This window comes from Bombus affinis, chromosome 16, assembly GCF_024516045.1.
Source record: "Bombus affinis isolate iyBomAffi1 chromosome 16, iyBomAffi1.2, whole genome shotgun sequence".
Taxonomy (NCBI): Eukaryota; Metazoa; Arthropoda; class Insecta; order Hymenoptera; family Apidae; genus Bombus; species Bombus affinis.
In genome coordinates, this window is record NC_066359.1 from 2574239 (window position 1) to 2601426 (window position 27188).

Below are 27188 nucleotides of genomic sequence, written 5' to 3' on the forward strand. Positions count from 1 at the left end.
TTTAAAAAATTCTAAACAAGTTGTTCATTCCAAATGTACATCGCGACTTCTGTTAAGTTTCGTATTTATGACTGTACGAGAAACAATAATGTAATTAATTAGTTATAACAATATTTTAAGTTGTAACATTATTGTTAATATACAACGCAAAATATAATGTATAAATATAAAAATAGAGCATTTTATGTGGCATGTGTGTACGCCCGTACAGAAACTGTAAATTAGTGAAAGTGATAATATTATCATTATAAATGTATAACAAGTGCGTTTTTTCATAACATTTTCGTATTTTTTTTTTTTTTTTTTTTTTTTTTACTCAAGCAAGTTCTAATTATTTTCTAATTTCTAAATAAATGAAAGAATATTTATTGCAATATCAAATATATTAATATATCTCCAATAATCAGCTTTCTACAATATGGTAGTAATATGCAAGTTCAATGAAAATGTAATTTAAAAAAGTTATGTTATATGATTTATGTTATAAAATGTTTTGCACCTGTTTCTCGATTATTTTAAATAAATTCAGTTTATTCTACAATATTGATATTTTCAGATTATTTAAAAACTTGATAAAAACATTATTTTACAAATTATTGACAATCGTATGCTGTATCTTTGTAAAACGAAAAAGCTAATCAAGTTCATATTTGTCCCGTTTCCGTTTTTTCAAATTTGTCGCTATTTCGGAAATAACCATTCCATTTGTACCCATTTTTAACCATTCTGTAAGACGAACTTTGGCTTGTCGACCGATAAGGAAGAGATCTCTTTCAAGTCGGGGAAGTTGAATTGCTAATGTAGGATCAGACGTTAGATTCTGAGACCAGTCCATTACTAATTGAAAACGAGACTTAAATGTCTGAAAACGAAAATATACTTTAGTTTTATAAAGTTATTGAAATTTGTAACTTCAATTTTGTATACATGGATTAATTAGAATATCTTTCAATTATGAGATTTCCAATGTTTTACATAACACACATGATATATCAAAAAAAATTTTTCAATACTTTTGTGAGGCACTATATCTTGTTAAAAAATAAAAAAGACATAGTACCTATTTTTACTATAATTCGCTTACCTGTAGTAAACTTTCTGCAATTATTTCAGAATCTTTGCCACTGAATTTTCTTACATGCATTCCTAATTCATAATAAAATGGATTCCATCTACTTAAAACTATAGCATCAGCATCTGCTTCTAAAATTTCTCTAAAAGCACAAATGATGTAAATAAATATACACACAGGAAAGTGTTTGTAAAGATTTAATCAAATAACATATTGTTGAAAAACGAATAAAAATATAAAAATCAAACCTGTATCCTTCTTTGTATATATTTGGTATATCGATATTAACTGCTGGATTCTGTAAATTTTTTAATGCGTCTGCTAGCCATAATGGAAATTCTACTTTGGATCCAACTTGTAAATCCTCAGATTGACACGAAGGATCCAAAAAACCTTAAACAATAGTATTCCTATCTTCAACAATATTATATATCATTCTTATCAGATATTGTATACGTAATATGAATATACTGTGATTATTATATAGATTATATACAAATATAATATCGAAATATAATAAAGACCTTATAAAAGTTATATTATTAGTTTTTATCACTCAATCCAGTTTTATAGAGTATATCTCTATAATATAGAGAGTATCTCATTTTTTGAAGTAGACTAATTGGAATATAGTTTTATAGAATATATCTCAGTAAGTAAAAAAATAATAAATGAAAAATTACCTAAACCAGGTAAATCTACTTCAATTTTACAAGATATTCGTTCTTCAGTAGTTAAAATGTCAGTTATTGCAAAATAATCCGGGATATAACTTTGACAACATGCCATTTTAGAAAACTAACGCATGTTAGCATAAGCAATGAATTATCCAAAGCTCATCTTAATTCATTGTGACCATTGACTAAGAATAAGGCAGATGTTACATTAAATGGAACAAGTGTCTCGGGTTATGAAATACCGACTTGCCAAAGGATCAGAATGTTTCTTACGCCCCCTGTGGTTCTCTAGGCTAAACATAGGAATTATCACAGACGACTCGTCAGTGAATATAATGCCAGAGAAGATGTGTGTTGGTCACATAGTATTGCATCCCGATTTCAGGCCAAACCATGTGTTGTCTGCTATCCTCACATGCTCCAAGTTGCAGTACCTTTCATCTTCTACAGATGGCGCTACAAGCCTTATCGCACAATATTGCATCACTGCTATATGAACAAGCCATATGTTGCCACCTATAGAATATGGAAGGAACTGCAACTTGGAGCATGTGAGCATGTGAAGCAACATGCGTCTTATCGTCGGTTTGTACCCATGGCAAGTAGTAAGATTTATTATAAAGATATTTCGTTTACAAGAATATATATTTTCAAATAAAATGGGACCAACAAAACAAGAAGTACATCGACCTGGTGCATTTAAGCAAGTTAATAAACCACATAAAACGGGTTGACATCGTAGTAAAGGATCAATAAGTAGCGAGGTTAAAGGTAAAATTCTTTGCAATTTATATTATTATGGCTTTTTAATATTTTACTGCTTTCTATATTTCCTAATTTGCAACCAATATAGGAAAAGTTGGAGTAAAAGTTTTATCGAAACGTGCCACTAAAAATCTTGGGAAGCGTGCCCGAAGGCTACAATCTTCACAAATTAGAAAAAACAAGAGAGAGGAGGTGTTGCAGCAAAAAAGGAATTTTGGTGGATCTCATTCTGCACCTATTCTTTTATGTATTATTGCATTACAAAAAGATGTAGATACTGATAATATATTATCAGTAATAACAAAAGCTGACAAGTCTGCAACTATAATTAGTAGTCCATGTGGTACAATACATTTAAGGTATAATGCTACTATGATAAATGATAAATGATAAATGATATTAATAAAAAATATGAATTATTGATTACTAATCTTTTTTTACGACAGTGTACCTAGGTTCAAACAACGCTTTTCTATTGTGGTTGCACCAGTTGGAAATTTGTTCGCGACATTGGATATAGCAAAAATAGCTACCACTGTTCTTTTTGTTGCATCCGCAACAAATAAGTCGGACAATAGTCCCAGATTGGAAGTACTTGATGACTGGGGAAAGGAAATTATTATGCCCTGTGTTGCTCAAGGTTTGGCAACTCCGCTAATAGCACTTACAAATGTTGAAAATCTTCACATAAAGGTATTGTGTTTTTGATATTTATTATCATATTTTGCACAAAAATAATTTCAATTTCACGAACTTTATTACAAAAACGTCAAGATTTCAAAAGCCATGTACAATCCGAACTTTGTAAGCGGCTTCCTAAGGAAGAAGTTTTCCAACTAAGTACCCCCATTGATGCTCTTAATATTTTACGACGTATTGGTACTAGAAAACAAAGAACAGTATCTTATAGAAACAACAGAGCTCAGTTGTTAGGAGAAGAAGCAGTATTTAAATGTAATGAAGTAGGTATTGATGTAGTAATTATCTATTAATTACCTATTGATATGTGATAATTATCTACCAATTAAAAGATTAAGTATATATCCAAATTTGATTTCAATTAGAACTCCACAGAGCTTGGAACTCTAATGATCTCTGGGTATCTCAAGAACGTACCATTATCAGTTAATGGTTTAGTTCATATACCTGAATTGGGAGATTTTCAAATCTCTCAAATTGATGCACCTGGTGATCCATATTCAGTGGAGAAAAAGTTGAAGAAAGATTGTAATGCAATGGACGATGAACCATCCACGCGGGTTCTTGCACGCGCAGATCCAGGGAAACAAGTAATTTCATGAAATATAATAAAACTTTGAATCTTTAGAAGCACTAATCAATTTTCTTAATTTTTTAGGAATCTCTGGAAAGTGAAAATATACTTGATCCTATGGATGCTGAACAACCTTGGCCTACAGAAGAGGAATTAGCCGAAGCTAAAGCTCAAAGGAAAAAAATTGTAAAGAGAGTTCCGAAAGGCACTTCTGAATATCAAACAGCTTGGATTCCTGATGAGGATGGAGGTATTTGTTTTTTAGTCATAAATTAAATTTGGAGATGTATATTATTCTTTGCTTGCATTTTGTAGAGGAATTGAGTGAGTGCTCGAACGATGAATCAGAAGACGAGATGTCTGTTGATGAACCACAATCTGAAACGGATAGCGGACCAGACGTAGAAGACGAGGAAGAATACGAGACAATTACTGTGTCCGAAGTTCCTGATGAACGATACGATGAGAATATCGATATGACAGAAGAAAAAGAAGCAATGGAAAACTTGAAGAGTATGTTTGTCGAATATACGTATATTACATTATTAAAATCTTTAACCACAATTTTTGAACAAACGTTCATATGTCCATTTTGGGAATACTCTTTTGTATAAATTCATTAAAATCGTGTCCTGCGACTTCAGTTGACCATTAAATACACATTTCATATGACCATGAGTACCTAGGAAAATATAATGTTATTTTTAATTAAATACATCAATTAAATTAAGAAATAATATATGATCCATCTACCCAATGGTTCTTTTATGTGTCCTCTACGACCATATTTCGTTCGTAGTTCAACTGGTTTAAACCAGTTTATATCTTCTCGATGAAAGAACATAAATCTTATAACTGCTGATCGTTTATGCACTTTGTACGCATGGCCGCTAAGAACAACACGTTTTACAACTATTCTATCTAGATTCACAGATAATACACTTCCGGTTGCAATTAATTCCTACAAAAATATTGTAACCTTTAATGATATAAGAATAGAATCAACCTTTAACTTGCATATAATTATTGCCTCCTTACCAATGATTTATTCAGTTTTTCAACATAACATAATACTGGGCATGGTGGAAAAGTAATTGGAGCGTACATGCTTGCTACGACAGTATTCTCTGGACGAAAATACCGCTCATACTGAAAAATATTTCTATTCTTGGTAACAAGATATAAATAGAGTATATTAAAATCTCAGAGAATATAATACATGCTTTATGTTTGTTTCCGTTTGTGTGTTGACTAAATATTGGGCACGCAGTGAATCTCCTAAATCCACATTGAAATATCAATTTTGCTTTAGATTTCACCGGACTGTATGTTTGACCTGTATGTTTTAATGTCACATTTAAGACAGACATTTTGTGCTCGTTCGGTAATAAACCAAATACAATTAATGGATGATTTCCCAATGAAAAAAATGCATCTACGCGTACATTTGCAACGTGAATTGTGATATACCAACCAGGCTAAAAATATTTGTATAAATTAGCATGAATAGATAATTATTTTTAGATAATCAAATGTTCATACCATAGCACCCTCTATTTCCTGCGATTCTTTAAATATTCGTTTTCGTGTTCTATCAAAATTTTCAAATTTATATATTCTAGCGTAATCAGTAGGAAGGTTTTCTTCCGGATCCCACGGACTTGTTCTGAATGATTCAAGTCCACGATATTTCTGAAACCTCTGTTTTGCTAACATATCTTGAGGTGTATCTACTTCGTCAGGAAATTTTGCGTCTAATTTTTCTTCTATATTTAAAAAATTGTGGTTAAAGATTTCAAGAATACATATTCAATAATGTAATATACGTATATTCGGCAAACATACTCTTCAAGTTTTCCATTGCTTCTTTTTCTTCTGTCATATCGATATTCTCATCGTATCGTTCATCAGGAACTTCGGACACAGTAATTGTCTCGTATTCTTCCTCGTCTTCTGCGTCTGGTCCGTTATCCGTTTCAGATTGTGGTTCATCAACAGACATCTCGTCTTCTGATTCATCGTTCGAGCGCTCACTCAATTCCTCTACAAAATGCAAGCAAAGAATAATATACATCTCCAAATTTAATTTATGACTAAAAAACAAATACCTCCATCCTCATCAGGAATTCAAGCTGCTTGATATTCAGAAGTGCCTTTCGGAACTCTCTTTACAATTTTTTTCCTTTGAGCTTTAGCTTCGGCTAATTCCTCTTCTGTAGGCCAAGGTTGTTCAGCATCCATAGGATCAAGTATATTTTCACTTTCCAGAGATTCCTAAAAAATTAAGAAAATTGATTAGTGCTTTTAAAGATTCAAAGTTTTATTATATTTCATGAAATTACTTGTTTCCCTGGATCTGCGCGTGCAAGAACCCGCGTGGATGGTTCATCGTCCATTGCATTACAATCTTTCTTCAACTTTTTCTCCACTGAATATGGATCACCAGGTGCATCAATTTGAGAGATTTGAAAATCTCCCAATTCAGGTATATGAACTAAACCATTAACTGATAATGGTACGTTCTTGAGATACCCAGAGATCATTAGAGTTCCAAGCTCTGTGGAGTTCTAATTGAAATCAAATTTGGATATATACTTAATCTTTTAATTGGTAGATAATTATCACATAACAATAGGTAATTAATAGATAATTACTACATCAATACCTACTTCATTACATTTAAATACTGCTTCTTCTCCTAACAACTGAGCTCTGTTGTTTCTATAAGATACTGTTCTTTGTTTTCTAGTACCAATACGTCGTAAAATATTAAGAGCATCAATGGGGGTACTTAGTTGGAAAACTTCTTCCTTAGGAAGTCACTTACAAAGTTCGGATTGTACATGGCTTTTGAAATCTTGACGTTTCTGTAATAAAGTTCGTGAAATTGAAATTATTTTTGTGCAAAATATGATAATGAATATCAAAAACACAATACCTTTATGTGAAGATTTTCAACATTTGTAAGTGCTATTAGCGGAGTTGCCAAACCTTGAGCAACACAGGGCATAATAATTTCCTTTCCCCAGTCATCAAGTACTTCCAATCTGGGACTATTGTCCGACTTATTTGTTGCGGATGCAACAAAAAGAACAGTGGTAGCTATTTTTGCTATATCCAATGTCGCGAACAAATTTCCAACTGGTGCAACCACAATAGAAAAGCGTTGTTTGAACCTAGGTACACTGTCGTAAAAAAAGATTAGTAATCAATAATTCATATTTTTTATTAATATCATTTATCATTTATCATTTATCATAGTAGCATTATACCTTAAATGTATTGTACCACATGGACTACTAATTATAGTTGCAGACTTGTCAGCTTTTGTTATTACTGATAATATATTATCAGTATCTACATCTTTTTGTAATGCAATAATACATAAAAGAATAGGTGCAGAATGAGATCCACCAAAATTCCTTTTTTGCTGCAACACCTCCTCTCTCTTGTTTTTTCTAATTTGTGAAGATTGTAGCCTTCGGGCACGCTTCCCAAGATTTTTAGTGGCACGTTTCGATAAAACTTTTACTCCAACTTTTCCTATATTGGTTGCAAATTAGGAAATATAGAAAGCAGTAAAATATTAAAAAGCCATAATAATATAAATTGCAAAGAATTTTACCTTTAACCTCGCTACTTATTGATCCTTTACTACGATGTCAACCCGTTTTATGTGGTTTATTAACTTGCTTAAATGCACCAGGTCGATGTACTTCTTGTTTTGTTGGTCCCATTTTATTTGAAAATATATATTCTTGTAAACGAAATATCTTTATAATAAATCTTACTACTTGCCATGGGTACAAACCGACGATAAGACGCATGTTGCTTCACATGCTCACATGCTCCAAGTTGCAGTTCCTTCCATATTCTATAGGTGGCAACATATGGCTTGTTCATATAGCAGTGATGCAATATTGTGCGATAAGGCTTGTAGCGCCATCTGTAGAAGATGAAAGGTACTGCAACTTGGAGCATGTGAGGATAGCAGACAACACATGGTTTGGCCTGAAATCGGGATGCAATACTATGTGACCAACACACATCTTCTCTGGCATTATATTCACTGACGAGTCGTCTGTGATAATTCCTATGTTTAGCCTAGAGAACCACAGGGGGCGTAAGAAACATTCTGATCCTTTGGCAAGTCGGTATTTCATAACCCGAGACACTTGTTCCATTTAATGTAACATCTGCCTTATTCTTAGTCAATGGTCACAATGAATTAAGATGAGCTTTGGATAATTCATTGCTTATGCTAACATGCGTTAGTTTTCTAAAATGGCATGTTGTCAAAGTTATATCCCGGATTATTTTGCAATAACTGACATTTTAACTACTGAAGAACGAATATCTTGTAAAATTGAAGTAGATTTACCTGGTTTAGGTAATTTTTCATTTATTATTTTTTTACTTACTGAGATATATTCTATAAAACTATATTCCAATTAGTCTACTTCAAAAAATGAGATACTCTCTATATTATAGAGATATACTCTATAAAACTGGATTGAGTGATAAAAACTAATAATATAACTTTTATAAGGTCTTTATTATATTTCGATATTATATTTGTATATAATCTATATAATAATCACAGTATATTCATATTACGTATACAATATCTGATAAGAATGATATATAATATTGTTGAAGATAGGAATACTATTGTTTAAGGTTTTTTGGATCCTTCGTGTCAATCTGAGGATTTACAAGTTGGATCCAAAGTAGAATTTCCATTATGGCTAGCAGACGCATTAAAAAATTTACAGAATCCAGCAGTTAATATCGATATACCAAATATATACAAAGAAGGATACAGGTTTGATTTTTATATTTTTATTCGTTTTTCAACAATATGTTATTTGATTAAATCTTTACAAACACTTTCCTGTGTGTATATTTATTTACATCATTTGTGCTTTTAGAGAAATTTTAGAAGCAGATGCTGATGCTATAGTTTTAAGTAGATGGAATCCATTTTATTATGAATTAGGAATGCATGTAAGAAAATTCAGTGGCAAAGATTCTGAAATAATTGCAGAAAGTTTACTACAGGTAAGCGAATTATAGTAAAAATAGGTACTATGTCTTTTTTATTTTTTAACAAGATATAGTGCCTCACAAAAGTATTGAAAAATTTTTTTTGATATATCATGTGTGTTATGTAAAACATTGGAAATCTCATAATTGAAAGATATTCTAATTAATCCATGTATACAAAATTGAAGTTACAAATTTCAATAACTTTATAAAACTAAAGTATATTTTCGTTTTCAGACATTTAAGTCTCGTTTTCAATTAGTAATGGACTGGTCTCAGAATCTAACGTCTGATCCTACATTAGCAATTCAACTTCCCCGACTTGAAAGAGATCTCTTCCTTATCGGTCGACAAGCCAAAGTTCGTCTTACAGAATGGTTAAAAATGGGTACAAATGGAATGGTTATTTCCGAAATAGCGACAAATTTGAAAAAACGGAAACGGGACAAATATGAACTTGATTAGCTTTTTCGTTTTACAAAGATACAGCATACGATTGTCAATAATTTGTAAAATAATGTTTTTATCAAGTTTTTAAATAATCTGAAAATATCAATATTGTAGAATAAACTGAATTTATTTAAAATAATCGAGAAACAGGTGCAAAACATTTTATAACATAAATCATATAACATAACTTTTTTAAATTACATTTTCATTGAACTTGCATATTACTACCATATTGTAGAAAGCTGATTATTGGAGATATATTAATATATTTGATATTGCAATAAATATTCTTTCATTTATTTAGAAATTAGAAAATAATTAGAACTTGCTTGAGTAAAAAAAAAAAAAAAAAAAAAAAAAATACGAAAATGTTATGAAAAAACGCACTTGTTATACATTTATAATGATAATATTATCACTTTCACTAATTTACAGTTTCTGTACGGGCGTACACACATGCCACATAAAATGCTCTATTTTTATATTTATACATTATATTTTGCGTTGTATATTAACAATAATGTTACAACTTAAAATATTGTTATAACTAATTAATTACATTATTGTTTCTCGTACAGTCATAAATACGAAACTTAACAGAAGTCGCGATGTACATTTGGAATGAACAACTTGTTTAGAATTTTTTAAATTATATTTCTTGTGCGTATATGCATTCTGTATATGTAGAACAATTATTTATTTTTTCAACGTATAGTTTTCATTTATATTTAATTACATTGTCACGATTAATTTTAATCTTATAATATAGTTATGTAATTTATAATTAATTTTAATTTTCGTTGTCAAAATTAATTTTAGTTTCCTAATCAACTATTACTATGGACTGTTTATTTTTTCAGTATTCCCATATAAAAAATATGAATAACATCAATTTTCAAATTGATTTTCAAATTCTACAAAATTTTTTACTCTTAATTTTACAATAAATTTGGTAAACAGTTCTGACGAAAATGAAAAACAAATCATACTCCAAATGTACAGGACATTAACAAAAGTACGCGTTCTCCTTCGCTAAAAAAAATTGCATTGCAATGGCGAGTGCTCCTCTCTTCGTTGAGAGAGGTGCTAACTACTTGCTAATTAGTTTTGATTTTTTATGTGGAATGTCATTTATTGTGCACAAAACCATGCGAAACATTTTTAAATGGTGAAAAAAATTCACGAAAACATTCATATTGCCCTCTTATTATAAACTCCAATATTTTATTAATATTTTTAGTTGATTGAAAAAAATAAAGATTTGAATTAATTTACATATTTTTAATTTACTGTTTCTGAGTAACAGTATCGGTTGTATTGTCAGTTGAAGCATTAATACATAATAACACAAGAACAAAAATAGTTTCCATGAAACATTTAAAAATAATTGTTATTATATTTCCAAAATGAAGAGACTGGCGCCACCTATAGAATATGGAAGGAACTGCAACTTGGAGCATTTGAGGATGTGAAGCAACACATAGAAGGAGCTCTTACAATTTGACTATCGATGGCATTTGTTTCTTTTTTCTTTGTCACCCCTTAATATCCTCACTGTCAGTCCGTGACCGTTGCTACGTACGCCTTCTCGAACATTCGCCGGAAGGACCGTTACCACGCACGCCTTCTCGCACATTCGGCGAAAGGACCGTTGGGATATTAATAGTTCATTAAGCACTTCGCTTTGCCGAAATATATTGTTGGCAAGTGTCGGCACATCTTTATATCCGGTTTAGAACTGAGGCGGTCAAGACATACGCATAGCAAACAGTTAGATTTATTATAAAGATATTTCGTTTACAAGAATATATACTTTCAAATAAAATGGGTCCAACAAAACAAGAAGTACATCGACCTGGTGCATTTAAGCAAGTTAATAAACCACATAAAACGGGTAGACATCGTAGTAAAGGATCAATAAGTAGCGAGGTTAAAGGTAAAATTCTTTGCAATTTATATTATTATGGCTTTTTAATATTTCACTGCTTTCTATATTTCCTAATTTGCAATCAATATAGGAAAAGTTGGAGTAAAAGTTTTATCGAAACGTGCCACTAAAAATCTTGGGAAGCGTGCCCGAAGGCTACAATCTTCACAGATTAGAAAAAACAAGAGAGAGGAGGTGTTGCAGCAAAAAAGGAATTTTGGTGGATCTCATTCTGCACCTATTCTTTTATGTATTATTGCATTACAAAAAGATGTAGATACTGATAATATATTATCAGTAATAACAAAAGCTGACGAGTCTGCAACTATAATTAGTAGTCCACGTGGTATAATACATTTAAGGTATAATGCTACTATGATAAATGATAAATGATAAATGATATTAATAAAAAATATGAATTATTGATTACTAATCTTTTTTTACGACAGTGTACCTAGGTTCAAACAACGCTTTTCTATTGTGGTTGCACCAGTTGAAAATTTGTTCGCGACATTGGATATAGCAAAAATAGCTACCACTGTTCTTTTTGTTGCATCCGCAACAAATAAGTCGGACAATAGTCCCAGATTGGAAGTACTTGATGACTGGGGAAAGGAAATTATTATGCCCTGTGTTGCTCAAGGTTTGGCAACTCCGCTAATAGCACTTACAAATGTTGAAAATCTTCACATAAAGGTATTGTGTTTTTGATATTCATTATCATATTTTGCACAAAAATAATTTCAATTTCACGAACTTTATTACAGAAACGTCAAGATTTCAAAAGCCATGTACAATCCGAACTTTGTAAGTGGCTTCCTAAGGAAGAAGTTTTCCAACTAAGTACCCCCATTGATGCTCTTAATATTTTACGACGTATTGGTACTAGAAAACAAAGAACAGTATCTTATAGAAACAACAGAGCTCAGTTGTTAGGAGAAGAAGCAGTATTTAAATGTAATGAAGTAGGTATTGATGTAGTAATTATCTATTAATTACCTATTGTTATGTGATAATTATCTACCAATTAAAAGATTAAGTATATATCCAAATTTGATTTCAATTAGAACTCCACAGAGCTTGGAACTCTAATGATCTCTGGGTATCTCAAGAACGTACCATTATCAGTTAATGGTTTAGTTCATATACCTGAATTGGGAGATTTTCAAATCTCTCAAATTGATGCACCTGGTGATCCATATTCAGTGGAGAAAAAGTTGAAGAAAGATTGTAATGCAATGGACGATGAACCATCCACGCGGGTTCTTGCACGCGCAGATCCAGGGAAACAAGTAATTTCATGAAATAAAATAAAACTTTGAATCTTTAAAAGTTCTAATCAGTTTTCTTAATTTTTTAGGAATCTCTCGAAAGTGAAAATATACTTGACCCTATGGATGCTGAACAAACTTGGCCTACAGAAGAGGAATTAGCCGAAGCCAAAGCTCAAAGGAAAAAAATTGTAAAGAGAGTTCCGAAAGGCACTTCTGAATATCAAGCAGCTTGGATTCCTGATGAGGATGGAGGTATTTGTTTTTTAGTCATAAATTAAATTTGGAGATGTATATTATTTTTTGTTTGCATTTTGTAGAGGAATTGAGTGAATGCTCGAACGATGAATCAGAAGACGAGATGTCTGTTGATGAACCACAATCTGAAACGGATAGCGGACCAGACGCAGAAGACGAGGAAGAATACGAGACAATTACTGTGTCCGAAGTTCCTGATGAACGATACGATGAGAATATCGATATGACAGAAGAAAAAGAAGCAATGGAAAACTTGAAGAGTATGTTTGCCGAATATACGTATATTACATTATTGAATATGTATTCTTGAAATCTTTAACCACAATTTTTTAAATATAGAAGAAAAATTAGACGCAAAATTTCCTGACGAAGTAGATACACCTCAAGATATGTTAGCAAAACAGAGGTTTCAGAAATATCGTGGACTTGAATCATTCAGAACAAGTCCGTGGGATCCGGAAGAAAACCTTCCTACTGATTACGCTAGAATATATAAATTTGAAAATTTTGATAGAACACGAAAACGAATATTTAAAGAATCGCAGGAAATAGAGGGTGCTATGGTATGAACATTTGATTATCTAAAAATAATTATCTATTCATGCTAATTTATACAAATATTTTTAGCCTGGTTGGTATATCACAATTCACGTTGCAAATGTACGCGTAGATGCATTTTTTTCATTGGAAAATCATCCATTAATTGTATTTGGTTTATTACCGAACGAGCACAAAATGTCTGTCTTAAATGTGACATTAAAACATACAGGTCAAACATACAGTCCGGTGAAATCTAAAGCAAAATTGATATTTCAATGTGGATTTAGGAGATTCACTGCGTGCCCAATATTTAGTCAACACACAAACGGAAACAAACATAAAGCATGTATTATATTCTCTGAGATTTTAATATACTCTATTTATATCTTGTTACCAAGAATAGAAATATTTTTCAGTATGAGCGGTATTTTCGTCCAGAGAACACTGTCGTAGCAAGCATGTACGCTCCAATTACTTTTCCACCATGCCCAGTATTATGTTATGTTGAAAAACTGAATAAATCATTGGTAAGGAGGCAATAATTATATGCAAGTTAAAGGTTGATTCTATTCTTATATCATTAAAGGTTACAATATTTTTGTAGGAATTAATTGCAACCGGAAGTGTATTATCTGTGAATCCAGATAGAATAGTTGTAAAACGTGTTGTTCTTAGCGGCCATGCGTACAAAGTGCATAAACGATCAGCAGTTATAAGATTTATGTTCTTTCATCGAGAAGATATAAACTGGTTTAAACCAGTTGAACTACGAACGAAATATGGTCGTAGAGGACACATAAAAGAACCATTGGGTAGATGGATCATAAATTATTTCTTAATTTAATTGTTGCATTTAATTAAAAAATAACTCATTATTTTTTCCTAGGTACTCATGGTCATATGAAATGTGTATTTAATGGTCAACTGAAGTCGCAGGACACGATTTTAATGAATTTGTACAAAAGAGTATTCCCAAAATGGACATATGAACCTTTGTTGTTAACAGAGTTACAACATCAAAATGAAAGCATGAACATAGAATAAAATCTGTTAATTAAAGTATTAAAATGTATATATGTATATATGTATATATAATATTAAATAAAATTTTGTCATACATTTAAAATGCCTACCTTATACGTGTCTTGTTTTAATATTATGTAAAATGAATTCTAATTTTAATTTGAATGTATGATTTCGATATATCGCGAAATGTATCACGTGACTTATTTTCCAGCCAATTAGCTTCTTTTAAATAGTATCTTGTATACTGTTTGAAAGGTAACATTGTTGTGTGTGATGTGATTAAACAATATTTGATAATAATAGTGTTAAGCAAGAATCAAAGAAAATATGGACTTGGATACTTCTTATATTGGTAATTAGCATTTCATATAAATAAGAGTGTTGACAGATAAATGTAGATGTTTAATACACAAAAATAATGAACCTAAACTTTCTTCTTGAAACAACTATCCATTTAATATAGAACCTTTACTTGATGATTGGCTAGAAGAACTTCAATCAATCATTAAAGCACAAGAAAATTTGATCAAAGCTGAAGACGAATTTTACATGCCATTTGTAGGTAATTATTGCATTTGAAACTGTATACCTTTGTTAATATTAATTTCATTTTTATTTATATCTTTGTTCCTATTTTGATAGAATATAATAACAACAAAATTTTCATTCACATTAAATATTGCTTTCAGCTATACCAATTCCAATCATCAATGCAATATTTAAAATAACAGAATATCTCCATTTGGGGCCAGATACTAGATACATTGCTATTCATTTATATGATAAATTTATGTGTAGCTATTTTTGGGAAGTATATAGAAATGCTGATCAAACAGAAAGTTCTTGGTCTCAAGTTTGTAAAAAAGTGACAAGTCAATCAAAATTATACCTCATGTCTTGTTTGCAATTAGCAAATAAAATGGATTCACATTTCAACAAGTTAAGAATATCGCAAGTACATATACATGATTTTATTTTGAATTTATCAATAGTGGTATCTTAATGTTTTTATATGCTACAGATACTTGGTATCTTACGATGTATAGACAAAAAATCTGAATACACACCCAATGTAATTTTTCTATCAGAATATAAGGTATTTAAGACTGTTGGATTCAGAATGCCATTTTACACTCCGTTAAATTGTGTAGAAATTCTTTTAGCTGCAACTGGACTCAAGGATACTCCAAATATGCAAGAACTTACTATAAATTTATTGGATCTAGTTTATCTGCAGGTTTGAATTTTATTAATAGATATTTGTAAGACATTAGTGATATGTTATAAATGACATTAGCATGATTAATGAAGCAGATATATATGGTTATAGAGGGAGGAAATATATTATCATTTGCAATGTTTATTGCACGAACACAGAGCAAAAACTCAACAAGAAAAGAGGAGTCTTATGATATTAATGTCAAATATATTATTTTTGGGGGCTTCTATTGTTCTTTGTGGGGCATTCTTTTTGTGTATAGATTGTAATTCAGTAAGAGTTATAGCTTCAAAATTATCGCAATTAATAGATATGAAGATTCATGATATTTGGGATATGGCTAACATACTTCTTATAATGGCAATTCAAGAATAATTCTTAAAAAATCTATGTAAAAGTAAACTTTTGTATATTGTACACTGCATATCACTGCATATGTAATAAAGGAATGTAATTCTTACATATACCGTTAGGTGAAATGTTTAATTAATACATTCTTATGAATTAATACTTCTTTAGTAGTAAATAACATATACATCCAACTATATGCCCAACTAACTTAAACACTTTCAATATCTCACTCACTATTGACAATACAAAAATATATTAGAGAAAAGAAATTATCTGATTTAAAAGGGCAAATATGATAGTAATCATATTTTTTTATAGGTTTTAAGATTATTGATATCTTTTTAAATGGAGCTATATCTTCTTATCATCATGGCGTTACAGCTGAAGTTAAGACCAATCGATCACCTATAGTGTTTGATAATAACTGCGAATAATGAAAAAGCTACGATAGAAAGATCAATGAGGGAAAATTTATTTCAACAAGTATTAAAAATGATGCCAATTGTCAATAGGAGAAAAGTTTCCTCACAGTTACATTGCGTTGTATCGGCCTTTGTACAGCCATTCGATATAGCCTGCGCGTTCGCCTGATCTTAAACTTCTAGGCTTCTTGCTGTGGAGTATGATTAAAGAAATAATTTATCATGATATTAGTATAATACTATAAAATATGAGACAATGCATTAAATAGAACTGCGTGTGGTAATATTAGTCGTCATGTTATACAAGCGGCCAAGAATCATACGTTAATCGCTCACGGAAATGTATTGAAGTATATGTTTATAGTTTTGAACATTTGTGAAGTAAATTTTCCTTCATCGGCCTCCCTAAACATTTATGAATTTTTGGTATTCAAGATCATGTGAATGCACAATATTATAAGTTTTTGGATTGATCGTAACTTCAGCGCTGACACCATGATAATAAAAATATATACGACCACGAATAAATATACACTCTTTAAAACAGAGTAACTTTTTAAAAATTAGACCAACGATTTGATTTTTTTGGACAAGTTAGAAGGATTAGTTTACTAGACAATGTGTAAAAAGATATTAGGAAAATTGCAGTTGGTCGGAATCGCGAAGAAAATAGTAAGGGTTACTTTTTGCAATTCTACCTGAGCCTGTAATGAAAATTTAAAAAGTACATTTTGTAGATTTATGTTAGTTATATACATGTTGAAAATCGGTTAACATTACTATGAGCTAAAAACGATTAAAAATGATGCGAAGTTATAATTTTCTATGACTTTCGGCTTATAACTTTATTAATTATAGATTTTTGTTTATCTTTCGATGCCTGTTATTTGATTCTACACCAGCTGATTTCGATGAAATTTCCAATATGTACATAGCTATCATAACTCGACAAAATGTGTTGTTTAAATTTCCATTAGAGGCATAGTTAAAAAAGTTCTGAAAGGTGATCGTTATTATTTTCCTCGCGATTGCGGCCAACTGCAATTTTTTAAAAATTTTTTCTACGCATCGGTAGACTAATTCTTTTAACTTATCGAAAAAAATTCAAGTCGTTTGGTCCAATTTTAAGGATGTTATTCTGTTTTAAAGAGTATGCCAATACTTTTCTTCGTGACTGTATGTAATCGCGCTTAGAAAAACAATGACCTTGCATTCTCGAAATCTATGACCCTGAGATAAATCTAATGTTTACCATCATATTTGCCCTCTCAAATCAGATAATGTTTTCCTCTGAAATTTTGTTTATCAATAATAAGTGAGATATCTACGGTACTCGAGTTAAGTGAAACACCCTGTATGTATTGGGTTGGCAACTAAGTGATTGCGGATTTTGTTATTAGGTGGTAATGATATATGTATAAGAATATATGTATAAGAAGCCTATATTATTTCCCAATCATAGTGCATTTGTTACGAATGTTCAAAGTTCACACGCATTCACAACTGAAAGCATGGAAATAATTCAAAAGCTTATGATTTAATATATTTAAATTAATTGATACATATGTATATTTTTTCTGATCTGCTATATTTTCTATGATCATTTAGTGCATTACACGCGTAAAGAATATAAGATAATACAAAATTAATAATTGATGTCTTAATAATTCTTATAATCACATAATATGGTTCTTATAAACTGAATAGATTCATTCGATACTTTTCTGATTAGAATGTTGATCTGATTTTTAAATATCGACGAAGCTGTTGATCACATTATCGTCAACATTGGATAGAATTAATTAATTAAAATTAAAAAACCAAATTTATGGTCAATCATGTTTTTATTAACATAATTTGCACTTCATAGTCCAATAATATTCATTTTTTGTGATTTTCCATGAGACTTAAAATTTCATTGTATACCCAAGCATCTACATGCTTGCCCCATAAGAAATCAGTATGCCCAAAGCTGTCGGATGGAACTAAGAATTTCTGAGCATTGGGTAGTGCCCTGTACAATTGATGCAAGTCCTGTAAAGATAATAAACAGGGAAGAGAAACTTGAAAAATTCAGTAGAGACTGAAGCATCGCGATAAACAGTATACGGACCTGAATATTGACATACATATCATTGGCACTGTAATGCAAATACACTGGTAGCTTAACGTTGGCCAAATTATAATCAGGAGGTTGTATCGTACCGTATTTTTGCATATTGCCGATAAGGCCGTGGTCAAATTTCCGGAACTTGCCTGTGAGAAGAAAAGATGTAATTTGAAAAAAGCAAAAGGGTGTACATTTTATAAAATTATATTACTAAATATTAACCTGAACTAATCAATTGTCCATAATGTGCGATTTGCCTAACAGATGAACCAGCAGGATCATATTGCACAATCATAGGCAATAGAGTCTATGAATTAGAATCAAGTTAAATCGAAAACTATTGTATATGTATAATGATTACATTGAATGCACATGTACATTATTACCGTATTAAGTTCTTTACTGAAGCCAGCACACAAGAATACGATGTTTTTACATACTGGTTGCAAAAGTGCTTCATCATCACACATCATTGTACCAAGCATCTGTATGAGTTTATCTGATGGCTTAAATTCATACATGCCTATCAAATCTGTTATGAACTGTAAAAAGACCAAAGATGAGAAAAATTCAGCATCCTTTGATTTGATATCAAAATTAGTAAATGCAGCTTCTAAAGTGTACATTGATATCTTTGGAATGAGGAGCCAAGAAACGGTATAGAGGACTGTTTGTCCTGGACATGAAGACTGCTGGACCCAAATTAAAAGAAGCGATAATCTTCTCGTGATACTCTGGTCGTTCGCTAGCCATTACAAAAAATGACGTACTGCCCTGGCTATGTGATATGATAAAGATTTTCTCTTTCTTTGTTTGAGCAAGGATATGGTCGATCATCGCTGGCAGATCGTACACTCCGATTTCATGCCAACTGTACGAAAGTATCAATCGTTGTATTATCAGGAAGTAATGGTGCAGCAATCGTATTAATTGTCAAAATGCATTTTAACGAACTATTATTCCAATTATACCTGAACATCCAAAAATCTGGCTCTGAAACAGTCCAATCCAAGTGGTTTCGTGAGTACCTGTTGCCACGCACATTACCCAACCATACATCGTATCCCCAATCTGCTAATATGAAACCTAAAATTTGGAGAAAAATATTAATCGGATATGATTTAACCCTTTGCACTTGGCATATTCTTCAATTTTTTATTTGTTCTTTTCGTACAATGCGAAGGTGAAACTTCAAGGGAACATATATTTTTAAAAAATTTGGACCTTGTGTGGAGTTTGTGCTATATAATCACCAGTAATCTTTTTGTGTCCATTCAAGAAGAACAGCCGAGTGCAAAGAATTAAAGATAGCGTAAATTTATTTTTCCTTGGAAATGAAATACTCGATGTAAGTCTATTCCAAAAATCGATGACTTTTTAATAAAAAAGAAAGAAAAGGAGAAACAAATGATAGCACTTAAAAAAGCTTATTCTGTAGACGAATAGTAAATTGGTAATACCTAAACTCTTTTCAGGACCTGACAAAAGCCACGAAGCCGAGCAATCAAAAACTCCATGGAGAAGTAATACGGCTATTTTATTGTCAGATGGAGGTATTTTGTCCGATCCTACGATTCTATCCAGTTGCAAAATATACCTATCCTCTGTGACGACTCGATGAGTTTCGGCTACGTATCCCGCTTTTTCTGCAAGTTCTTTCTGCAGAAATGCTGACTCTTATTTCAACGTAAATACTAGGAATTATATGACAATCTCAGTAAAATTTACTTACAGGGGTTGCAACATTAAACTCAAATGCGGTATTAGTGATGTGATTTGATTCATGCTGTTGTCCTGTAAATGGCCCTCCTAAAATCACCGGCAACGCGCAACATAAAATAGATATCTTGAACATCATCGTGGGCAGTACGTCTTCAAACAATTCGAATTGTTTCACAGACTTATATTTGTGCAAACAAAGTAGCGCATTAAGTTGTTATCAGTTATCGAGTATCAGATCAAATGTTGTCTACATATATAAATCACTTGGCTATTAAATTGTTACGAAGATAAATCTTTTGCTGATATTACAAGATATGATTTATATCTAATTTGTGTTTTTATAGATCTCCGGATTTCTTTCTTTTTCAGATAGAGAGGCAATAGGTATAAGCAGACAGTAGCTGATGAAAAACAATGATTTTTGATTTTTGATCTGTGACTTTGATCAGTTACTTGCACGATTTAAAGATAAACACAAGTAAACAATCAATGAAAAATCTCAAAATGTTGCAGGTGTTACAACTTTTGAAGTATGAAAAATTTTGATATGTATCAATTCATGATACACTGTGACGAATGAGTATACTTTCTGTCTCACTATTCATAAAAATATACAAACATTTTTAGAAATTTTTCTGTATATGTATACAATCGATCACAAAAAGATTCGGACACTTTACAATTTCAATTTCTAAGCTCTATATTTTCAGTAAATATACAAGGACCAGCAAAAATGTGTTACATTACGTTTCACTATATTATGCATGTATAGATAAGTAGAAAAATAAGTAGTAGAAAAAACTTTTGATTATTTATTATTAAACTTATTATTTATTGTTGTCTAAATATTTTCTTTGGTCAGTGCTCGAATACTTTGTGATCCACTGTACTTGTTACAGATGTAAAGGATGCCTAACTACAAAATAAGGTATTTAGGATAAAAAAATGCAGTCTGCTTCCTCTTTTTTTGCAAGATGATATTTAGGTAACTTCATTACTGAGCAATATTTAGGCATGCATAAGAAGGAATTGCTACAGTTTAATTTTGCAAACAGAAGATGCTTGGCAAATCTTCGCTGATAAGCTTATTTTTTAAAATACAATCGTGAAACTCGTTCGTCCGGTTTAACAGAACTTTAGTGAAAGACAGTCCGCGACTCTCGACTTCCTGAACATCACAGCTTCGCTACAAAATCTCGTCCCAGTTTCGAAACTTCTCTCAATAGGCTTTTACTATGAGATAATAAACCATATTACGTATGTACGTATATAGTTATAATTATAAAATTAATATAATATAATATAATATAAAATTATATATTTTTCATCGCAATAATAGATTTCTGTAAACGAGGATTGTACATTAACAAGTTGACTCTTCATTTATCTGCCCGCAACAATTTTAGTGAAATCGTTCGAGTGAAAGTAGAACGTCCCTATATGCAGAAGAAACCGTTATTTGCACACGAGAAAAGTTGGAAATATTGCGTCATATTGAATGGCGAAAAAGAAGGTCATAATCGTTGTGACTTCAAAGAAAGTATCGTGAGCCGAGCATTTGGTTCAACGTATATTTCTTTCCAAATTCTATTGATACCTCTCATTTGACGTATTTAACACATTCTACTGTTCTAAGGTGAACTAAGAATTGTTAAAGTAATTCGCTTTGCTATCAAAACGTACCAACCGCAAGTAGAGCGACGATTATGAGTAGCTATATGTAGTTTGATCCTCCATTTAATCCTTATTTAATAAATAATAATTCATACAACAACAGGTATAATTTCAGTGAGATAGGAAGTAAACTGGTCGTCGTGTGCTCGCTAGCGGAAAATCGATTGCGCAAAAGGATGGTACTTTTGCTATAATAGTAAGGTGGAAAATATTCATCCAACCATTTGTACTGCGCTTTAGTTTTCCGTTGTAGGTAGAATAGAGAATATTAAATAGAAAATCGCGTTAGTAACCTAAGAGAAGAAGGAGAGTGTCGAACAAACATAGGAGAAAGAGTAAAAGGAAAATAGCTAATAGCCTCCATCGGATGCGACCAAGATTCGAAGAAAACAAATGAAAGATGCAACTCGCGTTAGTGATACGCTTCGTCTTTTTAATGTTTCTTGTTCTTTGGATCGTCGAAGTTAATCGTGCTGGTAAGCAAGCTTTTAATGAAGATAAGAATAGTTGATTGTCACTGAGAAACTAAATTCTCTTCTTTTCCCAGCAAGATTCCCTGGAAGGAGTCGAGTGATGGTGCGGCGAATAAGAGTTGGTCTTGAACATTTGAAAGCGAAAATTTGCTTTGGTATGTATAGCATAAGAGGCGGTATTTGTCCAATTAAGTAAGAGATATAAAAGAAGTGGAAATTGCAGAATCAGTTGGCTGCTTTGCGGATCCACCGCCCCGTTTGACATTGAAAAGGCCGCCGGAGCATCCTAGCATAATTCAAACGAGATTTTTATTGTACACTCGCTCGAGACGAGAATCCCCTAAAAGCCTTCAATATGATGATGATTTGAAATCCATTCTTCAATCAGAATTTGATTCGACGAAACCTCTGAAAGTTGTAATACATGGCTATAAAGGAAGCGGTAGCGATATTGGTGCGGTTCTTTTGGTACAGGCTCTTCTGGACTTGGTAATTAACAAGAAGCGAATGTGTATTGTCGATCGATAGAGAATTCGTTTATCAGAACAACTTAGGTAGATAAATGGTGGCATATCCATTAGGAAGACACGAACATCTTAGTGCTTGATTGGACAAGAGGAGCAGCAACGACCTATTCGGCAGCAGTGGCGAACACAGAACTCGTAGGACGGCAATTAGGTCTAGTCCTTTTAGAAGCTGTTAATTTGGGTATTCTTGCTGAAAACATTCACGTGATTGGCTTTAGTCTCGGAGCTCATGTGGCTGGCTGTGCCTCAGAGATCCTCAAGAAGAAAAGTATTCTTCTAGGTCGTATAACAGGCCTAGATCCTGCGTCACCCTTTTTCAGAAATCACTTGGTTAGAGAGAAGTCCAGGAAATTAGATGCTACCGATGCTCGGTTAGTGGATGTGATTCATACGGATGGATCCCAGGACATTACAGATGGATTTGGTCTTTTAAAGCCACTTGGTCACATCGATTTCTTTCCGAACGGCGGTAGAGAGCAGCCAGGTTGCAAGGATGTGAAGAATTCTGTTGTTGTTAGCCATTTGAAAGGTACGTGATTAGATGTTTGTTGATCGACGCGATCCAAGTTATTTGAAATTCTTCGAATTGTAAAAATAATAATGTTTCAGAGGATATGTTAACGAAAGATATCGCTTGTAGTCATTTAAGAGCTTGGGCATATTTTTTGGAAAGCATACGTACAACGAATGAATCTTGTAAATTTATTGCTTGGCCTTGTCCCCAAGGAACGATCTCGTATACGAATGGAATGTGTTTCCCTATGGAATCTACGCTATGGTCCCAAGAAATGGGCTACCGAGCTAATCGCGGTCCTTTAGGAATTTATTATTTGCCCACGAGAGATCAAGAACCATTTTGTGGTAAAGTCAACTTGTATGTATAACATTTGCAACTCATTTTTTATTTGTTTGTTCTTATTAGGCCAGCCTTTGAGAGCATCGGTGACAATTTCAGAAACGGTGACAAAGACATCAGGAACGTTATTCTTAAAGATTGTGGAACGTGATTCAACAATAAATTTCAAGTTTCGATGCACGTAAGATATACTTTAATAACGCTAATACGCGATCTTGATTCGTAAAAAATTTATCATTACTATTGCGATGCACTTGAAAATTTTATTCCATATATGTATCTATAAATAACTTTGACGAAATATTATGTGTTCAAGGATACCTACTCGAAGAGATAAATCGACATTCTACGATATTGGTGCAGGAGAATTTCAATTTTTATCGAAAAACCGATCAACGATAGAAGCACGTATTTGGTACCAAAAAGATAAGAATGAAAAAAACGAAGATGCAACTATAATTTCTAACTCGGATATGTTGTTAATAGACACTGTTACTCTTGAAGATAGAAAAGGCAACAAGTACGTAAATACTAGTTATCTAAAACTAATTAATCTTTAATTAACGTTTTATTTGCTTATTTAGATGGAAATATTGTACTCGAAATACTGCCCTAAATTTCGAAGAATATTTGATAATACTTCGTCAGGAAGAGCGCACCTTTTTATAAGAATAAACTCATTTATGTAGAAAAGACAAGTTATTTTAATAAAATATTTATTATATACAAAATACTAAAGAAAATAAAAAAAGGTTCGGATAAAAAAATTCTTGTTAATTCAACAATTTTCTAATAATAAATTTTATCATCAATTTCTATAATGTATCATTATTCATTTCTTATATAACCCATTAATTAATTAAATCATTTCCGGGAAAGGAAGAAACGAGTATTTGAAATAGCCTGTATAAAGTCAGGTGCGATACATACAATGGAAACATAACCTATTCATGATTTTAAACCCATCAAACTAATTGTGTGCAACAAAGAACAATGTCTTGTTTGAAAAATCTTCTTTTAAGATGTTCGAATCAAACTTTTAGAAGAGTAAGTAATTGTTATTCGAAGTAATTGTACTCAAATAGGATTACTTTCATAAAAGAACAAAACAAACACAAAATAATAAAATTAATATTATTTGCAGACAATTACATTTCGACATTCACTAAATTTTGGGCAATGTTATCCGCAAGTTAGAACCATAAATATTTTTACACCTTTACATAAATCTAATGAAATACGCTCATTATCAAGTAAAAAACAATCCATCTTTAGAAACAGTGTTATCACATGGAAAAGTGTTGCAGTTACAAGCGTAGGATGTGCAGTTCTTTTAATGTATATGTATTATCTTCAAGAATCAAAAGATAAAGAAATAGAACGTGAGAGAAGACGTGCGCTAGGCAAGGCAGCAATTGGTGGAAAATTTGAATTAGTTGATTCTAAAGGAAAAGTATGGAAGTCAGATGATTTTTTAGGACAGTGGGTTTTAATATACTTTGGTTTTACGCATTGCCCTGACATATGTCCTGATGAACTTGAAAAACTGACAGAAATTGTTGATAAGTTGGGTAGGTTTAAATGACAGTATTTAAAAAAATATATATGTCTCTTACAGTAAATTACTTTTTTAGAGACCCAGCATAATACAAAAGTTCAGCCTATATTTATTTCTGTGGATCCTGACAGAGATACGCCAGAAGTTGTAGGCAAATATGTTAAAGAATTTTCTGATAAAATTCTTGGCCTTACTGGAACCAAAGAACAAGTTGCTAAAGTATGTAAAGCTTATAGAGTATACTACAGCAATGGGCCCAAGGATCAAGATTCAGACTATATTGTTAGTCATTTATCTTCCTTATAAGTAGCTTAAATTCTATCTTTGAATATAAAATCACTTTATTTCTGTCATATTCTAGGTTGATCATACGATAATCATATATCTCGTTGATCCAGATGGTATGTTTGTGGATTATTATGGTCTGACTCATACTGCTGAACAGGTTATACAAAGTATGTTACTAAATAAACTTAAGTATGAGAACTTGAAGAAAGATTCTTGGATTCCATCATTGACACTAAAAAATCCACTACCAACATAATTTATTTATATTTTACTATTATATTAATTATGTTAATAGTTAAATCGCAAGTATGTTTTAAGCATTTTCTTGCATTAAACATTACTGTTTACTTATTATAACTGTATAAAAAGAAAAAAATCTTATGAAAAATAAATACTTGCACTATTTATTTGAATTAAATGCGAGTAATCGATCGATATATTCTCTTAACAGTTATTCCCTAGGCCCTAGGTTTTCTTCCGGTTTAGAGAATTCTCAAGTACGCTTCTTTGTTTATATGCATGTAAATTCCTTTAATATATATTCACGGACGAGACGCTGATATTTTAGGTATGTTCTGCCGTTATTTCAAGAATATCTTTTTCCATTAATACACAGAAGAGTCAAGCAGAAGATTTTTATCTGAAAGAACTTGAAATATTTACTGAAAGAAATTTTGATACCTTTATTGTCGAGTATTGAGGTTACAATTTAAGGTTACCTTATTAGTCATTTAAATTTTGTAATTTGAAAAATTATTTGTTTATGAATTTTATTCTAAGTCAAATTTTTTCTATGTAATGTTTTGATATCGTATAGGAAAAGATAAATCAAAATGGCAGAAGATTTTGGAAGAGATACACCACCTATGTACACAACAAATGAAGAAACAAAAACTGCTGGACAACCCCTTTCGGATTTTTTACTACAACTCGAAGATTATACGCCAACGGTAAGCAAATGAAACATCATAATTGTAGTTTGTTCATTATTATTAATAGTATAATCGGTAATATCAAATGATTCTTTTAACAGGTACCAGACGCCATCAGTGAACATTATTTACATACTGCTGGTTTTAATACGACAGATCCCAGAATGTAAGCAATTTGCAAAAAGCTTGATTAATATATAAATGAAACTTTAATGATTACTGTTTCATAAATATGTGTATAACGATTTTAGAGTGAGATTGGTTTCACTAGCTGCACAAAAATTTATATCTGAAATAGCAAATGATGCACTGCAACATTGCAAAACACGTGGAGCCAATCAGAATACAAAAACGAAAGGAAAAGATCGACGTTATACTCTTACCATGGAAGATCTGACCCCGGCAGTTGCAGAATATGGCATTATAGTTAAAAAACCACATTATTTTGTTTGATTCAGTAGCGTTCTACTTTATCTATTTTTATTCATGAAAAATCTTTATTTATTTAATATTCTTTCACATATATAGAATGAATTTTTAATATGTAGTATATCATTGTACAATTTTTAAAAAAATTAAGCGACGTGCTGCAACAAAAGACATAAAACTGTAAAGATAATGTAGCCTGAGGGTCATACATGATAGTTTTAAAATGATTAGGGAATTTAAATATATTATACTCCATCCGAAAAATTAATTTCAATATCTTTTTTAATTGTATACATATATTATAACATAAATATTTATAACA

At 31.5% G+C, this 27188-nt stretch overlaps 8 protein-coding genes, 1 long non-coding RNA gene and 1 pseudogene across 16 annotated transcripts; 6 read left to right on the forward strand and 4 right to left on the reverse strand.

Moving 5' to 3' along the window:
* Window positions 1-288: 288 nt before the first annotated feature.
* LOC126925414 (DNA replication complex GINS protein PSF3-like) lies at window positions 289-1974 on the reverse strand. The gene is made up of 4 exons (XM_050740933.1): window positions 1756-1974; window positions 1321-1465; window positions 1085-1214; window positions 289-862 (listed from the first exon to the last, which is right to left on the reverse strand). The coding sequence occupies exons 1-4, from the start codon at window positions 1859-1861 to the stop codon at window positions 635-637; spliced, it is 609 nt and encodes a 202-aa protein (XP_050596890.1). The 5' UTR covers window positions 1862-1974; the 3' UTR covers window positions 289-634.
* Window positions 1975-2010: 36 nt separating this feature from the next.
* LOC126925399 (pre-rRNA-processing protein TSR1 homolog) lies at window positions 2011-14405 on the forward strand. Of its 3 annotated transcripts, XM_050740895.1 has the most exons (13): window positions 2011-2439; window positions 11139-11219; window positions 11302-11572; window positions 11660-11906; window positions 11978-12175; window positions 12278-12502; window positions 12571-12736; window positions 12802-12999; window positions 13079-13302; window positions 13367-13621; window positions 13696-13806; window positions 13884-14091; window positions 14166-14405. In XM_050740895.1, exons 1-13 carry the CDS (start codon window positions 2319-2321, stop codon window positions 14321-14323), a joined length of 2463 nt encoding a protein of 820 aa, XP_050596852.1. In that variant the 5' UTR covers window positions 2011-2318; the 3' UTR covers window positions 14324-14405. The 3 variants fall into 3 exon arrangements, with proteins under 3 accessions (XP_050596852.1, XP_050596855.1, XP_050596853.1); XM_050740898.1 differs by lacking the exons at window positions 11139-11219; window positions 11302-11572; window positions 11660-11906 and adding exons at window positions 2603-2873; window positions 2961-3207 and having other exon boundaries at window positions 2381-2520; XM_050740896.1 differs by lacking the exon at window positions 2011-2439 and having other exon boundaries at window positions 11055-11219.
* LOC126925419 (pre-rRNA-processing protein TSR1 homolog) lies at window positions 4328-7634 on the reverse strand (annotated as a pseudogene).
* LOC126925415 (DNA replication complex GINS protein PSF3-like) lies at window positions 7960-9644 on the forward strand. Its single transcript, XM_050740934.1, has 4 exons — window positions 7960-8177; window positions 8468-8612; window positions 8719-8848; window positions 9071-9644. Exons 1-4 carry the CDS (start codon window positions 8072-8074, stop codon window positions 9296-9298), a joined length of 609 nt encoding a protein of 202 aa, XP_050596891.1. The 5' UTR covers window positions 7960-8071; the 3' UTR covers window positions 9299-9644.
* A 119-nt stretch (window positions 14406-14524) lies between the features above and the next one.
* Window positions 14525-15996, forward strand: LOC126925412 (uncharacterized). Of its 2 annotated transcripts, none has more exons than XM_050740931.1 (5): window positions 14525-14657; window positions 14769-14867; window positions 14995-15260; window positions 15327-15542; window positions 15620-15996. In XM_050740931.1, the coding sequence occupies exons 1-5, from the start codon at window positions 14633-14635 to the stop codon at window positions 15791-15793; spliced, it is 780 nt and encodes a 259-aa protein (XP_050596888.1). In that variant the 5' UTR covers window positions 14525-14632; the 3' UTR covers window positions 15794-15996. The 2 variants fall into 2 exon arrangements, with proteins under 2 accessions (XP_050596888.1, XP_050596887.1); XM_050740930.1 differs by having other exon boundaries at window positions 14527-14657; window positions 15636-15996.
* A 1819-nt stretch (window positions 15997-17815) lies between these two features.
* LOC126925407 (lipase 3-like) lies at window positions 17816-20292 on the reverse strand. The gene is made up of 8 exons (XM_050740926.1): window positions 20140-20292; window positions 19868-20066; window positions 19379-19493; window positions 19032-19278; window positions 18794-18949; window positions 18630-18714; window positions 18411-18553; window positions 17816-18331 (listed from the first exon to the last, which is right to left on the reverse strand). Exons 1-8 carry the CDS (start codon window positions 20263-20265, stop codon window positions 18179-18181), a joined length of 1224 nt encoding a protein of 407 aa, XP_050596883.1. The 5' UTR covers window positions 20266-20292; the 3' UTR covers window positions 17816-18178.
* LOC126925401 (pancreatic triacylglycerol lipase-like) lies at window positions 20142-24700 on the forward strand. 5 transcript variants are annotated; one of them, XR_007713920.1, is made up of 10 exons: window positions 20142-20273; window positions 20499-22279; window positions 22351-22431; window positions 22500-22765; window positions 22858-23332; window positions 23413-23664; window positions 23726-23840; window positions 23976-24179; window positions 24244-24411; window positions 24539-24700. XR_007713920.1 is itself a non-coding variant. In XM_050740904.1 (10 exons), the coding sequence occupies exons 3-10, from the start codon at window positions 22204-22206 to the stop codon at window positions 24326-24328; spliced, it is 1554 nt and encodes a 517-aa protein (XP_050596861.1). In that variant the 5' UTR covers window positions 20142-20273; window positions 20499-21765; window positions 21907-22203; the 3' UTR covers window positions 24329-24484. The 5 variants fall into 5 exon arrangements, 4 of the variants coding, with proteins under 4 accessions (XP_050596861.1, XP_050596859.1, XP_050596860.1 ...); XM_050740904.1 differs by lacking the exon at window positions 24539-24700 and having other exon boundaries at window positions 20499-21765; window positions 21907-22279; window positions 24244-24484; XM_050740902.1 differs by lacking the exon at window positions 24539-24700 and having other exon boundaries at window positions 20499-21390; window positions 21469-22279; window positions 24244-24484.
* On the forward strand, window positions 24560-25923 carry LOC126925410 (protein SCO2 homolog, mitochondrial). Its single transcript, XM_050740929.1, has 4 exons — window positions 24560-24706; window positions 24804-25230; window positions 25294-25499; window positions 25579-25923. Exons 1-4 carry the CDS (start codon window positions 24653-24655, stop codon window positions 25759-25761), a joined length of 870 nt encoding a protein of 289 aa, XP_050596886.1. The 5' UTR covers window positions 24560-24652; the 3' UTR covers window positions 25762-25923.
* A 29-nt stretch (window positions 25924-25952) lies between these two features.
* Window positions 25953-27134, forward strand: LOC126925417 (transcription initiation factor TFIID subunit 10-like). The gene is made up of 4 exons (XM_050740937.1): window positions 25953-26073; window positions 26323-26455; window positions 26539-26603; window positions 26689-27134. The coding sequence occupies exons 2-4, from the start codon at window positions 26339-26341 to the stop codon at window positions 26888-26890; spliced, it is 384 nt and encodes a 127-aa protein (XP_050596894.1). The 5' UTR covers window positions 25953-26073; window positions 26323-26338; the 3' UTR covers window positions 26891-27134.
* On the reverse strand, window positions 25976-26369 carry LOC126925423 (uncharacterized). Its single transcript, XR_007713927.1, has 2 exons — window positions 26225-26369; window positions 25976-26145 (listed from the first exon to the last, which is right to left on the reverse strand). It is a non-coding gene; the product is annotated as an uncharacterized LOC126925423 (long non-coding RNA).
* Window positions 27135-27188: the final 54 nt, after the last annotated feature.

What these genes read in the sequence shown, in the direction of transcription:
- LOC126925414 (XM_050740933.1), bottom strand. Translation starts at nt 1,861, where the DNA reads ATGGCATGTTGTCAAAGTTATATCCCGGATTATTTTGCAATAACTGAC. An exon ending in AGTAGATTTACCTGGTTTAG is followed by an intron (nt 1,466 to 1,755) that starts GTAATTTTTCAT and finishes CTATTGTTTAAG; the next exon opens with GTTTTTTGGATCCTTCGTGT. An exon ending in ATATACAAAGAAGGATACAG is followed by an intron (nt 1,215 to 1,320) that starts GTTTGATTTTTA and finishes TTGTGCTTTTAG; the next exon opens with AGAAATTTTAGAAGCAGATG.
- LOC126925399 (XM_050740895.1), top strand. Translation starts at nt 2,319, where the DNA reads ATGCGTCTTATCGTCGGTTTGTACCCATGGCAAGTAGTAAGATTTATT. An exon ending in TTGAAAATCTTCACATAAAG is followed by an intron (nt 11,907 to 11,977) that starts GTATTGTGTTTT and finishes ACTTTATTACAG; the next exon opens with AAACGTCAAGATTTCAAAAG. An exon ending in GCGCAGATCCAGGGAAACAA is followed by an intron (nt 12,503 to 12,570) that starts GTAATTTCATGA and finishes TTAATTTTTTAG; the next exon opens with GAATCTCTCGAAAGTGAAAA.
- LOC126925415 (XM_050740934.1), top strand. Translation starts at nt 8,072, where the DNA reads ATGGCATGTTGTCAAAGTTATATCCCGGATTATTTTGCAATAACTGAC. An exon ending in ATATACAAAGAAGGATACAG is followed by an intron (nt 8,613 to 8,718) that starts GTTTGATTTTTA and finishes TTGTGCTTTTAG; the next exon opens with AGAAATTTTAGAAGCAGATG. An exon ending in TTGCAGAAAGTTTACTACAG is followed by an intron (nt 8,849 to 9,070) that starts GTAAGCGAATTA and finishes TTTCGTTTTCAG; the next exon opens with ACATTTAAGTCTCGTTTTCA.
- LOC126925412 (XM_050740930.1), top strand. Translation starts at nt 14,633, where the DNA reads ATGGACTTGGATACTTCTTATATTG. An exon ending in ATTTTACATGCCATTTGTAG is followed by an intron (nt 14,868 to 14,994) that starts GTAATTATTGCA and finishes TATTGCTTTCAG; the next exon opens with CTATACCAATTCCAATCATC. An exon ending in ACAAGTTAAGAATATCGCAA is followed by an intron (nt 15,261 to 15,326) that starts GTACATATACAT and finishes TATATGCTACAG; the next exon opens with ATACTTGGTATCTTACGATG.
- LOC126925407 (XM_050740926.1), bottom strand. Translation starts at nt 20,265, where the DNA reads ATGATGTTCAAGATATCTATTTTATGTTGCGCGTTGCCGGTGATTTTA. An exon ending in AGGTCCTGAAAAGAGTTTAG is followed by an intron (nt 19,494 to 19,867) that starts GTATTACCAATT and finishes TCCAAATTTTAG; the next exon opens with GTTTCATATTAGCAGATTGG. An exon ending in ATATGTATGTCAATATTCAG is followed by an intron (nt 18,332 to 18,410) that starts GTCCGTATACTG and finishes TTATCTTTACAG; the next exon opens with GACTTGCATCAATTGTACAG.
- LOC126925401 (XM_050740904.1), top strand. Translation starts at nt 22,204, where the DNA reads ATGCAACTCGCGTTAGTGATACGCTTCGTCTTTTTAATGTTTCTTGTT. An exon ending in TGTTGTTAGCCATTTGAAAG is followed by an intron (nt 23,333 to 23,412) that starts GTACGTGATTAG and finishes ATAATGTTTCAG; the next exon opens with AGGATATGTTAACGAAAGAT. An exon ending in AGATCAAGAACCATTTTGTG is followed by an intron (nt 23,665 to 23,725) that starts GTAAAGTCAACT and finishes TGTTCTTATTAG; the next exon opens with GCCAGCCTTTGAGAGCATCG.
- LOC126925410 (XM_050740929.1), top strand. Translation starts at nt 24,653, where the DNA reads ATGTCTTGTTTGAAAAATCTTCTTTTAAGATGTTCGAATCAAACTTTT. An exon ending in CGAATCAAACTTTTAGAAGA is followed by an intron (nt 24,707 to 24,803) that starts GTAAGTAATTGT and finishes TATTATTTGCAG; the next exon opens with ACAATTACATTTCGACATTC. An exon ending in AGAAATTGTTGATAAGTTGG is followed by an intron (nt 25,231 to 25,293) that starts GTAGGTTTAAAT and finishes TTACTTTTTTAG; the next exon opens with AGACCCAGCATAATACAAAA.
- LOC126925417 (XM_050740937.1), top strand. Translation starts at nt 26,339, where the DNA reads ATGGCAGAAGATTTTGGAAGAGATACACCACCTATGTACACAACAAAT. An exon ending in TCGAAGATTATACGCCAACG is followed by an intron (nt 26,456 to 26,538) that starts GTAAGCAAATGA and finishes TTCTTTTAACAG; the next exon opens with GTACCAGACGCCATCAGTGA. An exon ending in AATACGACAGATCCCAGAAT is followed by an intron (nt 26,604 to 26,688) that starts GTAAGCAATTTG and finishes TAACGATTTTAG; the next exon opens with AGTGAGATTGGTTTCACTAG.